This window comes from Balaenoptera musculus, chromosome 16 (assembly GCF_009873245.2).
Source record: "Balaenoptera musculus isolate JJ_BM4_2016_0621 chromosome 16, mBalMus1.pri.v3, whole genome shotgun sequence".
NCBI lineage: Eukaryota > Metazoa > Chordata > Mammalia > Artiodactyla > Balaenopteridae > Balaenoptera > Balaenoptera musculus.
Window position 1 is genome coordinate 78076128 of NC_045800.1, and position 19775 is coordinate 78095902.

At 38.9% G+C, this 19775-nt stretch overlaps 1 protein-coding gene across 1 annotated transcript in view; it reads right to left on the reverse strand.

The window, feature by feature from the left end:
• Window positions 1-19775, reverse strand: part of RYR2 (ryanodine receptor 2) — a 740642-nt gene that overhangs the window by 227204 nt on the left and 493663 nt on the right. Inside the window, 7 exon segments of the mRNA XM_036828245.1 lie at window positions 978-1204; window positions 4674-4760; window positions 5140-5299; window positions 7348-7508; window positions 9046-9160; window positions 11121-11473; window positions 12102-12310. Coding sequence (XP_036684140.1) covers window positions 978-1204; window positions 4674-4760; window positions 5140-5299; window positions 7348-7508; window positions 9046-9160; window positions 11121-11473; window positions 12102-12310 — 1312 coding nt within the window.

Consider the following 19775-nt stretch of genomic DNA (forward strand, 5'->3'; position numbering starts at 1 on the left):
TAGCTGCTTTATTTATTTATTTATTTATTTTTGGCTGTGCTGGGTCTTCAGTTCGTGCGAGGGCTTTCTCTAGTTACGGCAAGTGGGGGCCACTCTTCATCGCGGTGCGGGGACCGCTCTTCATCGCGGTGCGCGGGCCTTTCACTATCGCGGCCCCTCCCGTTGCGGGGCACAGGCTCCAGACGCGCAGGCTCAGTAGTTGTGGCTCACGGGCCCAGCTGCTCCGTGGCATGCGGGATCTTCCCAGACCAGGGCTCGAACCCGTGTCCCCTGCATTGGCAGGCAGATTCTCAACCACTGCGCCACCAGGGAAGCCCTGTGACTTAACTTTTTAATGATATTTTGGGAGGGAAATCTTGGTCCCAAACTTACTGATAATGAGGCTACTAAAATGAAATCTCTGCAATTTAATTGGCTCTCACATGGAAAAACTGAAAATCATAAACAAAGCCACCTCTGAACATTAAGTATACTTTATATTATTACTATGACTGTCTAGAATGCGTATAAACTTGTTTCCAAAGCCCTCAAGGTATTTTCACAATGCTCTTTCATCGACATCTCTTGGTCTCAGTTTTTCCCATCTGTCAAACAAAGGACTGAACTAAGTGATTTTTCTGATTCCCTCTTTACTATCTTACAGTTCTGTGATACTCTCTTACTCGGCTGCCTTAAGTCAGATGGCAGCTGTATGTGTCTGAATTTTTACTTACTGTTATTCTCATAAGCAAAACAAGAATGAGGAAAGAGATCATACACTATCAAATCACCTCTTCACCTGTAATAATTCTGTTTCAGTAACCAAGGAGTTGAGACACAGACTTAAACTTAGGATGTACAAAATAACGTCTGCATGGCCCCAAGAAATCAGTATTTTTTAAACCCCGTTTTGTTTCCCCAGCACCACCCTTGAACCCTGGGGTAGGCATCTAATTTGATGGGTCCCCATCAGACAGTAAAGGACGCTCAGGCCTGACCTGTTCTCCTCTGGGATATGGAGAGACATGAACTGCAGAGGTTCCACACACTGCACCAGCCAGCCTTGGCGTTCACTTATTCGAGACACGTCTACCTTCAAGAACTGGTTGGGCATTCTGCTCCAGAGGACGTGTGAGAGGAACTGCACGTGGAGACGAGGGGGACACTGCGGCACGGGGTTTTTGTGCTCGCTCTTGAATAATCCCGCTGAGAGAGGCATCACATTCTAGGAGATGGGGAAGCAGAAAAAGAATGAATGGATGACGCTCCTGGGGGGGTCCATAAAGTGATGACTAGAGTTCTGCACAGGAAAGAGATAATGACAGATACGCTACGTGTTGAGCAGAGTCAATACAAAAACTAATAGAAATTGGGTTGAGCTGCTTCTGAAAGGACAAGTGGAGGAAATTTGGGGATGTCTCCTTCCCATATACTCAATGGCACACTGAGAATGCAAGAGCAAGAGAGTATAGCCAGGTATCTTTCCTATTTCTTTACCAAGCTGGGTCCTCAGGGACGCTTGGCATGTCTTTAGCTGCTTTCATCCAAACATCCTGAAAGATTGGTCACATCCACTTGGCTTTCTCCCTCTCTTATTGTCTGTCCTTTGTCACCCACTTCATCCATCCTTAAACTACTCACACCCTCACTCACCGTCAGGTTTCTCAGGTTTGAGTAACCAGCAATACACCAGACACAGCTCAACAGATAAACCTGACTATTAAACAAGAAACACAATTTCTTTCTCCTCCACCTCTAATATGTATCCTCAACCATTCCAATTCCTACAGGCTGGCCTCAGGGAAAGAAAAGTCTCTACTTTGCCAAAGCTTATTCATTCATTTATGATCGTGATACCACCCCTGCCTGCTTCTTCTGGGCCAATAAAACAATTATCTCATCTTTCCGCGTTACCTTCGGTTTCTCCCTCTCCTCTAGAACCTTCTCTACTGCATTATTTAGACTTGCTCATCCTCAAGCTACTTTCCTATTCTCTTCTGCTAATGGGGACAAAAAACCCAGGCACTTGTATCAGGCACTGAGAATGTATCAATGAAACAAAACAGACAAAATCCCTACCCTCATACAGCTTCCATTTCTTTTTCATTAGACATAAAATAAACAAAATCAGTAATTAACTAGTTATTAGAAAAGAGGTCATGGAGAGGGAAAAAAAAAACAGAATGGGGGAATCAGAATGCAGGACAGTAATAATAAACAGGGTGGTCAGAATGGTGTCACTGAGAAGATGACACTTACAGAAAGATCCAAAGAGAAGAACCATGTGGATATGCAGGGGAAGAAATTTCCATGCAGAGGGAACTGTGAATGCAAAGAACCCAAGGAGGGAGTTTGCGTGGCACGTCTGAGGAAGAGCTGGGGGCCAGGGTGGCTGCAGTGGAGTGAAGGAGGGGACAGCAGGAGGAGATGAAGTCAGAGGGGTTAGAGGAGGTCAGGTGGTTTAGAACTTGAGAACCATCATCAGATCTCGGATTTTTACTCTCAGGGAAACAGGGTTTCTAGGGTTTCGAGCAGTGAAGTGAGTGACACGGTCTGATTTTTATTTTAAAATAACGACAGTCACTCAGATTGTTCTATGATAAACAGAGGGGTGAGGATGAATTAGAGGCTAGTGGCGAAATACAGATGGGAACGATGGTGATGGAGGGCAGATCAGCAGGAGGGGTGGTGGGAGAGGTCAGAGGTGGAGGATTTGCTGGGGGGAGGAACTGGGATGCAGAATGTAAAGGAGGGAAGCCAAGGATGGCTCCAAGGTTTGGGGTCTGAGTTATTAACTGACAGACAGGAAGACTCGATCAGGCAAGTCAGGAGGAGGGGGGAGTGATGGTCAGCGGTCCAGTTTTGGACATATCCAATTTGCAATATCTATGAAACACGAAACATAAATGTCAAATAGACCAATATCAGAGTCTGGGTTCTGAGAAACTACCACTTTTCTGTCAAATTTTAACTTTTTTTCAGTCATCCAAACTTGCTGCCTCCTTTCCCTCACGTTCAATCTCAAATAATAATATGAATTGAATGATCTTGAAAAAAATACTACGGCTTCTTCCATCATTTTACTGAAATTTTTCTGGCAAGGTCACTAAAGCCCTCCTACTTAACAAAAATCACAGATTCCTTTAGTCCATATCGTATTGGCTCTTCTGCGGCAGCTGGAATCTCATTTTACAAAGGCAGAAACTGAGCTCATATGGTTTAAGAAATATGTCCAAGGTCACTGAGCCAGCATGGTAAAACTGTCTACTACATTCACCCTGAGGGGTGCCCAGCATCTCATTGTTTACAATCGCGAATTTCAACTCAATTCCTTTTCCTGAATTTCAGCAGGCTCTTCTGCTTGTTGTTGTATTAGTACCCCTTGGCTGGCCAGACTAAAATTATTTAAATTAATCCTTTTCGGATTAACATATACATGCTACTATACATAAAATAGATAACCAACAATGACCTACTGTATAGCACAGTGAACTATACCCAATATTTTGTAATATCCTATAAAGGAAGAGAATCTGAAGGAGTACACACACACACACACACACACACACACACAACTGAATCACCATGCTGTACACCTGAAACTAACACGACATTGTAAATCAACTATACTTTAATTAAAAAAAAAAGTCCACCCCCAAAAAAAGTAAAAAAAAAAGAAAAAAAAAATAATCCTTGATCCTTCATTCTCCTTGAGCACCAAATCCAATTTCAACAAATCCTATTAAACCAATTCATTGACAAATTCTGTTAATCTCTCCCCTAAAACATCTTCTTACGTCTCACTCTCTCTCTATGATGACTTTCGTGAATCTCATCATCTTCTCCCATGTGGACAATACCAAATTGTTGATAGATAATTATTACTGCCTGCTCTCATTCATTTGAGGGCAGATATTTCTCCACATTACTACCAACATATTTTCCCAAAACAGGTTTGATTATACTCAATCCCCTGCTTCAAATTTCCACTAAAGCACCACTGCCTAGGGAACAGGTGTACACTTCTTAATATGGCATTTAAGGCCTTTTCAACTTGGACTACCTTCCATCCATATTCATCTCTAGCCACATCCCAGAAGCATCCTTTGTTACAGTCACACTGAATTCCTTAACCTTCAGCACTTTCATGCCTATGTATTTTCACCTTCTCTCACCCTCTGTCTAGAATGCCCTCTCCTAGCAAACGTACCCTGAGATCTGTAATTCAACAGTTAAGAATCAACCTAAATGTAATCTCCTCTTTCAGCTTTATCTGATCCACCCCATCCTACTTAGTTGTCCTTTCATTTATGTTCCCAGAGTACTCAATACCTGTCACTCTCGCATTTACCACAGTGTAGCATACTTTCAGCTCTTCAAGCCCGTTCACTAGCTTACCCGTGAGTTCAGTGATTACTGAGCTGTATGTAATCTGGCATCTGTGTTCTGTACAAGGCTAGTTTTATTGAATAATATACTTATGATAACCAAAGAAAACCCTTTCTAATTACTTATGTTACTCTAGTGACCTTAACGAGATTACAGAATTTTCAAATATGGAAACTTTTAAAGAATGATTTATGTGATTAATATCAGTACTAATCACGTATGGAATTAATTGAAGAAGAAGTAAATGCTATTTCCTAACAAAAAACAACCCAAATATAATAATACCAGGAATGAGTCTTTCTTACCTTTATTCTTCCCAACTCAAACTGAAAAACGTTGGGACTTGTAGCTTGCGCAAAAACTGCAGGAAATAATTTTGTACTTGGTTCCACCTTAAATAATCAAATGAATTTAATAATATTAGTAAAGGAAGGAACACACACAAAAATATATTTTCTTCCTAACACCTAAGAAACACTTTACAGAAAAAGACTTTTTCTTCCTCTCATGCAGATATTCTCTTTCAATAATTATTTGGAATATTTCATTTCAGGACTATGTGAACATTTTTGGAGGAATGTACTGTTTACTCTGAAGGGCTTATGGCACTGTTATTACTCAAACAGAAGTAAAAATACAGAATTGACTCATCTGTGTTTTCATTTTCTTCTAGCTTATAATTTACTTTTTGATCTTACAAAATGTGTTCTCCTCTCTAACGGGGATAAAGGTTTCCTCCCTGGAAGCACAAGGCCACCCCTGACCACATACCTGATAGTATGTGCTCAGCTCCTTGCCGTTGGCCGTGAAGGTGAGCAGCCCACTGGCGGTGTCCACCACGCAGCCAATCTCCAGGCCGTTGTTGTTGCGTCCTTGCCCGGGGCTCAGGCTCTCACCCGCACACACCATATAGCAGTTGCTGCGTTTGATGCTGAATTGCAAAAAAACATGTTTATCTTTGAACACGCACAGGTAGCATGGAAAGCATGGACGTCTGGCAAACTAAACCTAAGTTATGCTGTGCAAGCAACAAGCTCATGCTGAAATGGGACAGGTGTACAGTGGGCCCGATTCTGTGATTCTGAGCAAAACTCCATTGACTTCAGTGGACATTCTGAGTCAGGTCTTCCAATCTCTCAATTTCACACCTAATGAAGACAGGTCAACGAGTTGGAACCAAGGATAAGAACTGACCTGCACCTTCCCTCCAAAAACTCAAACCAAACTGGACCTTTTTCTGAGGTTCAAAAAAGTTTAACTATGATAAAGCAGAAACTAACACACACACACACACACAAAGTTTAACTATGTAATAATCATCCAAATTGGTAATTTTCATTCTCATGGGTTTTTTTTTTAACATCTTTATTGGAGTATAATTGCTTTACAATGGTGTATTAGTTTCTGCTTTATAACAAAGTGAATCAGCTATACGTTTACATACAACCCCATATCTCCTCCCTCTTACGTCTCCCTCCCACTCTCCCTATCCCACCCCTCTAGGTGGTCACAAATCTCAAGGGTTTTTTTTTTTTTTTTTTAAAGCACTTGTTCTGAGATGAGAAGCACCTGTTTCTGAACACTATCAAAGTCTTTAGGCCAATTCTACGTGAGCTGTCAGTGATTCGATAGATATAAAATTTGGCTAAAATTAAGCCCCTTTCTGGACAATTCCTGGTGATCTGTTATGAGAGACAGACTCAGCTGGGATGAGCACAAGATCTGTGATATTAACAACAAACCCCACCTGAGTTTCACCCTCCACAACACCTTTACCAGAGAGAGTAGCAAACTTAAGTGATTTGAGGTTCACCTCCTTCCCTTTCTCTACTACTGTGCAGTGCATGTATGAATGAGGCTGGCAAAAAGGGCAAACACAGGCAAGTAGGAGGAAAAGAGCAAGAAGGCGGAGATAAAGTCAGTTTCTGAATAATCAAAAGTTGGCTGTGTTTCTATGCTCTATTTATGTAAGATTCAACAACCTTCCCTAGCCTGTATTTCCTACACCAAAAACATCAATCAGATACCATATCCCTATATTATCTCCTTTCATTGTCCCCATCTCTGAAAATCAAATATATCCCTCAGAATATTCCTGGAAACAGGTGATTTGCCCCCCCCCCCGACATAAAGCACTGTTCATTGGAGAATTTTTGCTAGGCTCACTGTCTCAAGTGCTAAGTTCATTGTGGTTCAAGTGTTACAACCTGAAGGCAGGAGAGGGAGCTTCTGGTCACCAAAAATGATGGTGCAGGTATAAAAGAAAAGCAACATTATGGGGGGGCTCTTTCTATGAGACCCATCACAGCAGGTCAGAGAGGATGCACGGGCACAAAAGGTAGATGCAAATGGCCAGATCTTCTCTTGTCTTATTCTGCAAGGAAGATAGCCTTCTTCACTTTTTTGAAGGTTTGGTTTGAGTTTGGTTTGTTTTATAAATGAAAAAGGATGGCACAGAAACTGTAACTGACTTACCCAAAGCCACACAGCGAGTCAATGGCCAAGCTGAGGAAAGAACCCACGGCTCCTCAGTCTGAGTTCAAATGCGTCCACCTGGTCTAAACCACTAGCCCACACTGTCTTCACCTTTCTCTCCCCGCCTCCTAACCAGTTCCCAAGGTGCAGATCAGACCACAGGCTAAATGCCTCACATTCACCTGTCTCTAATCCTCACACAATGGCTAAGTAATGGTAAACCAAGTCATTAGTCGTGTGCGATGTCACCTGAAGGAATATATTATTATTACCCCAAAGAGATGCACTGCTCTTACTTTATAAGATTTTGCACTTTTAATATATTCAGATTCCTTACCGGCTTGTATGAGTAACAAAAAGGACATGGACGTTAACGGTTTGATTACACTGTTCCTATCAACAGAATATTATCTTGGACATAAAATCCAAGAGAAAAAAAAAATGCCTAGGTTTATCAACATTTTTATCAAATGTCATTCATGTAAGAAATCGAGGAAAACCTACCTTTCATGCACCTTCCCTTTTTCATCTCCTAGAGTCACGGTCACCGTACGAACTCTGTCCAAGTCAAAGCCTGTATCATATTGATGGAAATCGGACGTGATCCAGCCCACCCAGACGCTGGCAGGTTCTTGTCCAGGAAAGATTCTCACTGAGTAATAGTACTGTCAAGACAGCAACACCAAGTATTGGCAAAGCAAAAAGAAACAAAACTTTGACTTGCAATGTCTTTAAGTTGCCTAAGAAGATATGTCTTTGTTTAAAATCGTTTGGCATATTTGCAGCAACATGGATGCAACTAGAGATTATCACACTAAATGCAGTAAGTCCGAAAGAGAAAGACAAACACCATATGATATCACTTATATGTGGGATCTAAAATAGGACACAAATGAACCTGTCTATGAAACGGAAACAGAATCATGGACATAGAGAACAGACTGGGGATTGCCAAGGGGAGGGGGGTGGGAGAGGGATGGATTGGGAGTTTGGAATTAGCAGATACAAACTGGTATATGTAGAAAGGATAAACAAGAAGGTCCTACTGTATGGCACAGTATAGGGAACTATCTTCAATATCTTGTAATGGATATAATGGAAAAGAATCTGAAGAGAATATTGGGTTGGCCAAAAAGTTCATTTGGGTTTTTCCGTAACATGTTACGGAAAGACCCAAACAAACTTTTTGGCCAACCCAATATACACAAATGTATAACTGAATCACTTTGCTGTACACCTGAAACTAACACAACATTGTTAATCAACAATACTTCAATAAAAAAGAAAATAATAGTATATTCAATACTAAGTATATTCAATTATGCTATAACAACAACAACAAAACCCAAAGTTTAAAGCAGCAAAAAAAAAAAAAAAAACCTTTAGCCTAAGTAAAATGTTATAGGCACAAAGGACTGATGTGGCAAAGGAAAAGTCTTAAAACAGAGATCCTGAATTATTTCAGAAATAATGGGAAAAAGAGAAAAGACTATCTGAGCAAAAGATGATCTGAAGCTTTTTATACTTCCAAGTATGTATGGATGGGGGAGTACATATATAGTATGTTTATGTGATAAAACCATCAATCCATTATGCAGGTAAGCTTTGAATTCTTCAAGCTTACACCAGAACAATAATCTATGCTACAGGTTTTATACCTGTTTTATACCTTGAATATACTATCACTAACATAATATTTTGAGCCCTTAAAATCACTTTGAAATAGTTCAGATCTGATATGTGAAAGTCACGTTCAAATATGGGGGAAACTCTAAAGGGACACAGCTACATATTTTTTTTCCATTTGGCGTTTTATGAGAAGTGTTTTAAAAATTCAAAATGGCAGACACCTTGACCTCTAACAAAGTACGATAAATGATCTTGCAGACATCACTGAGACAAAAGAAACTGCAAAATGTACTTGGAAAACTTAAGTGGCAAATAAAATGCTGTCAAGAAAGAGGATAACAAAATCGGGATTGAGGGTGCCATTAAGGATTATGTTTCCTAAAATAGCTCTCTTATTGCATAATATCCATTAGAATATACATACGTCTTTCAACTTTTCAGTCCCCAAGATATAAGTGAATAATTATTTTAAAAATAAGCTTGCTAAATAGTACGAATCAACGTTAACTATCTGAAATGCAAAGCATGATCACTGACAAATAGAAATAAATGACAGAAGCTGCAACCTCATACCGTGGACGTTTGCATCAAGTAATCATAGTCGTCCCTCTCATCTGCGAGGACGTCTTCTGTGAGTCTTGCAGAATGGCTGGTGCTGTAATCTGGCTTTGTCTTTCTAAGCAAAAATCTGAAATATAGTAGAGGACTAGGAATAAGCAACATTAAAATGTTCTGCCTATCTCAAACATAAACATATAATTAACTTAGTAGAGTGGTTGCCAGCCAGGATGATTAGCTCCCAAGAGGACATCTGGCAATATCTGGAGATATTTTTGGTTGTCACAACTTGGTGGGGGAGGGGTGCCACTAGCATCTAGTGGTGGAAGGATCCTGCTAACCGTCCTTCAATGCACAAGGCAGACTCTTAAAATAAATAATTATCTAACCCAGAGTGGCAATAGTGTTGAGGTTGAGAATTTCATATTTAGTGTAAGAAAGGATGCTAAAACAATCTACCTTCTTATCCATTAAAAAATACTATTTAGAGAGAATACTCTAAGGTTCAACCAGTAATGTAAATATAAATGTCTTAAAAACTAACTCTTGGGAGAAAATACAAATCATATATCTGATAAGGTTAATATCTAGAATATACAAAGAATTCCTACAACTCAGCAACAAAAATGGAAATGACCCAATCAACAAATGGGCCAAGAACTTGAATAGACATTTCTCCAAACATGTTATACAAATGACCAATAAGCATATGAAAAGATGCTCAACATCACTAATCATCAGGGAAATGGAAATCAAAACCACAATGTGATATCACTTCACACCTATTAGGATGGCTACTATCAAATAATCAGAAAGTAACAAGGGTTGACAAGCACTTGGAGAAACTGGAACCCTCATGCAGTGCTGATGGGATTGTAAAATGGTACAACTGCTATGGAATACAGTATAAATTTTTTTCCTCAATAATTTAAATATAGGGCTTCCCTGGTGGCACAGTGGTTAAGAACCCACCTGCCAATGCAGGGGACATGGGTTGGAGCCCTAGTCCGGGAAGATCCCACATGCCATGGAGCAACTAAGCCCATGCGCCACAACTACTGAGTCTGCGCTCTAGAGCCCGCGAGTCACAACTACTGAAGCCTGTGTGCCTAGAGCCCGTGCTCTGCAACAAGAGAAGCCACCGCAATGAGAAGCCTGCGCACCGAACCAAAGAGTAGCCCCCGCTCGCCGCAACTAGAGAAAAGCCCACATGCAGCAACGAAGACCCAATGCAGCCAAAAAAATAAATAAATAAAATAAATAAATTTATTTTTTTTAAAAAGTTAATTACAGAAGTACCAGGCATCCCACTTCTGGGTATATATCCAAAAGAACTGAAAGTAGGGTTGTGAAAAGATATTTGCACACCCAAGTTCTTAACAGCATGATTCACAATAGCCAAGAGGTGGAATCACCCTAAATGTCCATCAGTGGATGAATGGATAAACAAAATGTGGTGTATATACACACACTGGAATATCATTCAGCCTTAAAAAGGAAGGGAATTCTGACATATGTTACAACACATATGAACTTTGAGGACATTAAGCTACATGAGATAAGTCAGTCATAAAAAGACAAATACTGTATGATTTCATTTATATGAGGTATCTAAAGCAGTCAAATTCATAGAAACAAAAAGTAAAATGGTGATGACCAGGGGCTGGGGGAGCTTGGAAAAGGCAAGTTACTTCATGGGTGTAGAGTTTCAGAGTTTTGCAAACTAAAAAAGTTCCGAGATCTGTTTCACAACAATGTGAATATACTTAGCACTACTGAACTGTACACTTAAAAATGTTTAAGACGGTAAATTTTATTTTTACCACAATAAAAAAAATTCATAGAAAAAGTAACTCTTGAGATAGATTGTTAGTGGTAACAAATTAGATGGTCAACGGACTGCTTTTTCTTCTGTAGAATCCTTGGTACATAAAGAAGGAGGAAGAGGAAGAACAAATTGACCTTGGAAATCCCTTACCCGCTATTACCCTCTCCTGTGATCCCCTAACATAATAAATACATATTTTAAATCATTAAAAAAATTAAAATTAAAAAAAAAATTTTTAAATCATTTTGCATATATCAATGACCTTTGTTTCAGACGAGAGGGCTTTTCCTGAGCATAATCTTTGTGGTTGTTAAACTCTGGTTTTGTAGCTTCTTTGTCTTTGTCCACTCGATCTGGCACCAGATGGCCATGAGCTGTCTTCATGAGAACCTCAAAGTCCGAATCCACATCATAATCCTCCAAATCATTCTTGGGCCCAAAGAGACTGGCGCCAGGGATGCCTCCAGCCGCAGTCTTGGAGAAGACCTCCGCGCACTCGATGGGCATGCTCAGACGATAAAACATGATATCCGTGCTGCTGTTCTGAGAGCCAAAGGACCTCTGAGTGACCTTTAAACACGGGGAACTGTCGATGGTGCCGTCTATTCTGGTCACCTAACAAATGAAGACGTGATTGTTCAAACGCTCATCATTGTTAGTTTCCTGATTCTAAAACCCTAACGTGCATCACACCTTTACAACCCAAAACATGGCCCGCCCATGGCATAATTTCATAAATGAGATCATTAAATAGAGGGATTGCTGTGTTACAGACATACTCACAGTTCTGTTTCTAACTCAGAAGATGATTTGGGAAATTCATGTTAAAACTGTATATATTCAGATTGAGCCTGACATTGCCTACATAAAAGAAGAATTATATACAGTTGACCCTTGAACACCGCAGGTTTGAACTGCTTGGATCCACTTATACGTGGATATTTTTCAATAGTAAATACTATAGCACACTACATAATCCGCGGCTGGCTGAATCCGTGGGTACAGAGGGCCGACTATAAAGTATATGCAGATTAATCCCTAAGTTGTTTGAGCATTAACTGTAGGTAATCAGTCTAATCAGCCTCTCATAAGTACCTAAAATCAGAGGGTAATCCTGTCCTTAGATTCCCCTACAGTGGAACACATCAGAGCCATCATTTTGAGGAAGTGACAGCAACTGTCCAAGTAGGAACACCCGCTCCTGGTTTTTGGCAATGGTCTGATTTCTAAAGGAAAAGCAAACCTCAATATGCTCATGGTTTGGTGGAACTTGGAGAAACTGAGGAAGTCTCTTGCTTAGCCACATGGTAATATCCCTGTTCGTGTTAACGGCAAATGGTTCATAGCTCTCTTGTAAGCCACAGATGGTGAAATATTTCAAGGTGCTGACGTCCTTTCCAAAGTTCATCCTGCCCACTTGAGCCACTCCAAGGCTACATACAGGTATGAATCCTGGGAAGAAAAAAAAAATACATCAAAATCTTCAGTATCATTCGTATAAGATCCTTTCAGCATGGAATCACCAAAAGTATTGCTCTAAAACTCTTACCTTTGTGAGAACCGTTGCCCTGAGGCAAAAACAATAGTGGGGTAAAGAGACCACGGACACTAAGTATTAAATGTGAGGATCAGAAGACCAGTATTTGCTCTTGGCATCATAATTCGTTAAATGTGGGCCTGAGGTAAGTCCCTTCTTCCACCCTGGACTTCTGTAAAATGAGGCAACTACTAAGCAGCCCCGAGTCCTCCAGAAATCCTGGGGACCACAACCCCCTCCCTACAGCCTCCCAGCTCCGAAGTGCAGGTGACTCTCTTGCAGAGGGAAAATGAGAAAGAAGTAAGTGCCAAAGCGCATTAGCAAAGAGCCTGAAATGTACAAACATCAAACACAGCTGAGCTTTACATGTAACTCAACGAAGAAAAAAAAAAGGATTGAAGGCCACATTTTTAAAGGTGTTCATTCACTTATAGCTGCTTTTGATCTTTGAAGAGAATTTTGCCTCTTCTTTTTCCTCTAGTACCCTAGATCTAAGCGTGGAAAATATACATATAAATAAGAATTCGGAAGTAGCTGCTAAAATCCTACTGAAACTCCTCCATCTGTCCCTTTCCCTTCAATGTCACTGTCGGTATAGATTAAGCAGGGTAATGCAAAATTAGCATAAATAGCTAAGATAAGAAATCAAAAAGTAAGTTAAAAGTTAACAAGAAACTAAATCAAAAGCAACAGCAATGAGCAATGAAGAAAAAAACAAAATATTTCAATGTGTGGCAGGGATAGTTAATCTTTCCACTATTAAATAAAAAGGGGAAACTACATTAATTATGTTAATTGTTTGAGTTCTTTGGAATCAACTGTCTGGCAAGGGGATGAGATGATACTTTTCAGTGGAGGGGGCATTTACGTACTCTTCATATCTTTCTGTAATATTTTACATGAAAGTTCAAGTAGTCAGCACAATAAACAAGGTCAGTATTGGGATGCAGACTACAAATTAGAGGATCTAACTTGCAGATCAAAAAAGCAGGGGATCCTCAGAATAAGCTGACAGATTTCTACCATTATGATGTCCATTTCTTCCCTTGTTGAAATTAGTGGCAGTGAAAGCAATGTATAACTCTCAAGACAGCACAAGACAATAGAAATTACATCTGATAATTCATAATGATTTCACCCAGTTTGTATCATCAATATATATTTAAATAAACGGTTGAATCATAGCATTACCAACTGGGAAGCAAGAACACATCCAGCTGGGTTCAAGGAAGTGTGAGTGATGAGTTTCTAGCTAAAACTAAAAAATCCACAGCTGTGTCTGCAGCTGTGCCAGCTCTTGATGCAGTAGTCAAGGAAGTTGTCTTAAATAAGTGTCCCCAAAGGAATCAAAGAAAAGGATTGGATAAATGCAATAGATCTGAGACAGCTTGAACTACATTTACACAAACGGGAAAACCTACCATCCATTTGACATAAACTAGGGGATACCAAGACAGAAACATCTCTGCTGATGCTAAACATTTTTCTTTCTAACCACTTTATATGTAGTTGGAGTTCCTACTCTAAAAGTGAAGTTATTGGATATCTTAAAATATCTGCATAGTAGATCTTTGGGTGTTCGTTATATTAATATCTGAACTTTTCTGTATGTCTGATATATTTTCATCTAAAAAATCAAGTATTTAGTGTTGTGCGCAAAGATTTGTGTCCTAAACTGTTCACTATGGCTATGTATACAATCATAGAATATTGTTTGGACAATAAATATGTGTTTTTCTTTTCCTGGAGATGGTATACTACTTAGCTTTTGAAAATCTGGTTTTCAAAGGTTCATTAATATATAGGAAAATATTCACAGTATGTATTATTTCGAGAAAGAAAGATGGAACATATGGCTTATTTTTAAAGATACAAAAACACCAGAAGGGTTTTTTTTAATCAAAACAGTTTCAGAATGGTGGAATTTTTAATGCTTTTCCCTCTTTTTATGTCTCTCAATTTAACAATTTTTTTCAATGAATATGTATTTAATGATGACAACAAACGACAGCCTTCGTAAAAATAAAATATTCATTTAAGAATATGGGATATACCTATATCTTTCTCGTATAGAAAGGTGGAAGAATGATGTGGATATAAAATGGTCCAAACAACATGTTCTTCAAGTTGCTGAAGTTCAAGTTCTCATTGCTACTGAGTGTGCAGTGAGCTTGGTACCAGAAATCTTGCTAATAAAATTACACTAGTACAAGAGTGATGAAAAGTGATATAGCAATATGCATTAAGACACTTTCACCTATTCATTTCTTTATCCAACAGATGTTTATTGAGCAGCTACTGTGTGCCAGAAACAGGGAATACTAGGTCGCTAACACAGACCCAGCTAAATGTTCTCATAGTCTAATACGGTGGGGAGACAAGTGAAGAAGTAATAAAATAACCTACTGGCCCATCTAAAAAGAGGGAGTGCTAAGAGCCGAGGAAGAGTAGAGAGATGAAGTCAGGAAGATTTTGCAGAAGAGTCACCATCTAAGTAGAGGGCAGACAGGCAGTCCTGGGAAATGACTAAGAACAGGGACTTTGGAATCCAAGAGACCTGGATTCAAGTTTCAGCTCCACCACTTCTTGGCAAGTTACTTAAGTTCCCTAAGCTTTAATCCTTTCTTCTGTAATATCTACCCACTAGGGTTATGGTTTTAAAAACAAGATCCTGTATATATAGTGCTTAATATATATGCTCACTAAACTCAATTTTAAATGGAAAAAAAAAGGTAAAAGAAACTAAATAGGCGTAATAAGAGAATGGTTAATTATGATACATACACAAGATTAAATAGGTGTAGCCATTAAAAATCATGTTCAGGGCTCACCAAAATAAAACTATACAGGGAGGTAAAACTAACGTGGCAACATTTAAAAACTGGTGATTCCAGGTGAAGCGTACACAGGTGTACATTGCACTATTCTTGCACTTTTTAAAAGGCTGACATTTCTCAAAATATGATATTGGTAAAAATACAACAAATTATGCTTAAAATACTTTTATGCCTTAGGACAACATATTATATATAATATTAAGTTTAAAAAAGGTGGCAAAAAATTATTTTTACATCTCAAACCTTTAAATGGGAGAAAAACACATTAAAAGTCAAATTTCTCTCTGGGTAGTGGGAATATAATTTTTAACCATTTTCTTATACTCCTTTGTATTTTCCAAATGCTCAAAAAGAATATATTAATTTTATGAAAGATAAATAGATACACTTTTTCATTAGCTTATAGCAGTAGGTGGTTTTTTCACTGCTTTAGCGTTTTGGTCTCCTTTAAAGGAATTTATCTGTGAAAATACATGCATAAGTAGAAATTACGCTTTTTTCTCTTTGTAATTTAAATAAAGTAGAACTTAATAAAAATTAAATTGTATTCTGACTTCAGAAGATGCAGTTTTAATAGCTGTTATGATAATAAAACAACAGATATTTCTAAAAACTACATTTTTAAAATTAGCATATCACAGCAGGAACAACTACATGGCAATGGTATCAAAGCAGATAGAGAGTGGAGGAAAAACTCCAGGCACTTTTCAGTCGCCACATGGGAAAGGGCCAGGCCTCAGTCACTTCCATTTGGCCAATGCCCTGCAAATAAATGTGCTGACAACAGATGAAATGCTTACCACACAAGGCTCCCTAACAGCAGCTAATTCCCTGAGTGTTCATCTCAGTGACCGTTAACGACCATTCATTGAGACAGGAATCATTATTGTCTTTTTCCAGTGATTTAAGTCCAATCTCGGCTTAAATCACAGCTAAGTGGCCAGAAAAGAAACCCAGGTCTGCCAGATCTCAAGCTCCGTGCTTTAACTCAGGCCTGTAAATCACCAGAGAGTAGAGATTTTAGGTTTCCTGGACCATATGGTCTCTGTGAAAACTACTCAAGCCTGTGTTACAGCGCAAAAGCAGCCACAGATAACATGTAAACAAAGGAGCATTGCTGTGTTCCAATAAAACTTTACTCACAAAAACTGGTGGCAGGCTGGCCCTCAGACCTTAGTTTGCCAACTCCTACTCTAAGTTTTCAATATTCAAACATTGTGTATCAGCAGGTCCCTCCATTTAGAAAATATCTAAAGAACACCGACCAGGTACCAACCACTATTCTAGGCACTGGAAATACAGCTGTGAACAGAACAAAAAGGAGTCCCTACCTTTCCGGAGCTTATCTTTATGTAGAGAAGGCAGATAATGAATAAATAAATAGTTACCAATATACATAACACAATGTCAGGAAGTCATAAATGCTATCAGGACTGATGGAATGTTTTGCCATGAATTACACAAGACGAGTTGATAAATGACCTCACTCTTAATCATTTCCCACAGCAAAACATGATAACGGAGGTTCAATTCTTTATTAGCTTGAGGTATGCTGAACGCAAAAATATTCCAACCCAATGAAACAGACTTCCACAAATTCACACACATCCCCCGGCACAGGTGAAATGTTGGTCCTACCTTCCTGTCCTTTGTGTTCTCCATCTTCTATTCCAGTTACCTTAACTGACACCCTGCAAATAACAAAGTCTGATGTATCCAAGGGAAGTTTTCTTACTGGCAGTGGGTCTTAAATTAGTACACATGAGTCCAATTGGTTACTTGGGCCTGTGCCAGACCCGCCCTAGCTATTTGTAAATCTGTTAAAACAGTAGCTACAGCTTATGGCTAAACTGCTTCCTCCAACAAAAGACAGATGGCTACAGCAAATTTTAACTTTCTCCGTTGAGAAGCCTCTTTGCTCCTGAGCAGAGGGGTGTGTTGGGAGCATGCAAGTCCAGCAAAAGAAGTGGCAGTCACAGGATGTGGCACTGAGAGGCCGGCGTGAAAAGAAGATAAAGCAGATCACAAGCATACCAGCTTTTCCTAAGAATATACGATTTCAGATTTCAAATTTTCTAAAATACAGGTAGGAATCAACATTTACAAGCCAAACCAAATGGCCAAAAGCAGATAAAAATGGCCGCTATTACACTAACATGTAAATTTGAGTTATTTGATCAGAAGGAAGGGTAACATTTATTGGTGGCCTACTATGTGCCAGATAATATATAAGCACTTTTCCATTCATTATTATTATTATTATGCTTTTTAAAAAAAAATTTGGCCACGTTGTGCGGCATGCAGGATCTTAGTTCCCCCACCAGGGATTGAACCCAGGCCCCTTGCAGTGGAAGCACGGAGTCTTGACCACTGGACTGCCAGAGAAGACCTCCCATTTATTATTAAATATTAACCCCATCTTTCAAGATGAGGAAACAACTAAGATGTTAAATCATCTTGTCTAAGGTCCTACAGCTAGTTAAATGGGATGCTAAAAGTTGAATCAAGAATGCAGAGAAGGAGGGAAAAACAGAAACAAAAAACACTTGCCTTAGATTTCTGGGCTCTTTAGACTTGCAAGAGGCATGAAAAGACCATTTCCTATTAGTGTTTTTTATTTTAAGGATATGAAAACAGAGGGGCTGGCCATTTGCCCAAGATCATATAGGAAGAATGGTTTTCAGAATAGGGTCTAGAACCCAGGGCTTCAGACATGATATTTGTTGCTTCTATTTCATGTTGGCTTCAAAAATGAATTAAGGAATTATGCTAAGTGAGGTCTTAGGGAATTTTCCATGATGCAAATGCATCTTTAGTGCATGGACTCTGTAACATCAATGCTGGAACAATAGGGACATTCCCATACTTTCTTCCTGGCTCTTGGTTTATTTCAGATAATCAAAGCAGTAGAATTTTTATTTTTGACCTTGAATATCATTTTAAAGCCATCACATTCTCTCCATCAGTTCAAATCCAGAAAAAAAGAACGTTTAATATACACAGGGTTCTGACATCCTTTATTCTGATTCCTTGATCTTTTCAGTATTATTTAAACATTAAATCTTGCTGTTTGGCTCTATAGCATTCATAGATAATAAGCCATTGGTGTTGTAAATAAGCCATTGGTGTTGTACATCTGTATTACTCCTTCTAGTACCTCAAACATACATTCACTATATGCAAAACTGCCAATTTGCAGATAGGCTAGTATATACACAAATTACCTCATTAACCACCTATCAACTTTATTCATTCTCAAAATGGTCTGTAAGGTAGAAATTTCCTCTGTTCATCAATATATAAAATTTAACTGTCAATTAACTGATCAGTTTAGGCTAAGCAGTTTGATTTTCACTGAATTCCCCAATCATTTCACAATGAATTTCCGCAAACAACATGTTGTTTAGATTACATACACATAAGCTCAAAAGATATATATTAAATAATAATCTGAAATTTAACACTAAATATTAAAAATCTCCTCACTGCTTGAAGTATTCCATGTATTTAAGAGTTTCATTCCTGGAAATATCCAGAGTGTTTCTAGGATAGCTTCCCTTTCTGATTCCAGGGAAAACTATGAGACTGATTATGCTGGTTTCCATCATCTTCATACTCTTTAGAATTTGTCTACCACTTTATAACGGTCTTTATCTTCACTCAAAATATGTAGTGTCCCAACCCAATTCCCTGACTGTTTGAATTGCTCCACTGCAGTGAGTCATACTCCTAACTTCTTCCTTCCTTTAACAATAGTTTATTTTTAATTAGGGCGATTCCCAATAACGTTACTTTCCCGGGTCTGATACAAACCTAGGTCCCAGGTCTGTACCAACAGCAAGTTGCACAGAGTGTCACTAGTGACAGAATGGACAGATGTTATGATGGAGCCAGGAAGGTAGGTATTTGGGACAGTACAGACCCAACCTTATCTCACACCGTGTTGACAGCTACTCTTCTGGATGAGCCCTACACATCTGCCAAATACTGCATATTTCAACTGAGGGTAAAAAGAATATTGTATTATAAGTATAGACTGACGGTTCTATATTCTGGTTTTTTCTTTCTTTCTTTCTTTTTTTAAAGGCAGCAAAATAAAATCAATAATGGAAAGTTATCCCTCTCTTTTTCCTTACAGGTCTTTTCTGCCTAAAGCTATGCAGCTATTTTAATTACAAAAATATTCTTCTGGTTTTCTGCCAAGGAAAGGAATTCCATGCAGTCTCAGCACCAGGAATTCAGTTTTGCTTACTGACCTTTCAAGTGGCAGATACAGAATTAAAAGCATCCTTTCTGGATTTGATTATCATCATTACAGGTGTACAACCCGAGGGCCCTGAGATAATCTTTACTTACAGAAGAGCTGACAAGCTTGAAAATGCTCGGGTGTAATGAGACATTTACACAACGCAAGATATGTCCCAGAGCCTACTTTGTAAAACGCAGGTAATCTCCAGACAAAATAACTATTCTTTCACCATCTGGCAAGATGTTAAATGACTCTCTGCCTTGCTTTAAATTAAGGATATGATTAGCTCTTCAA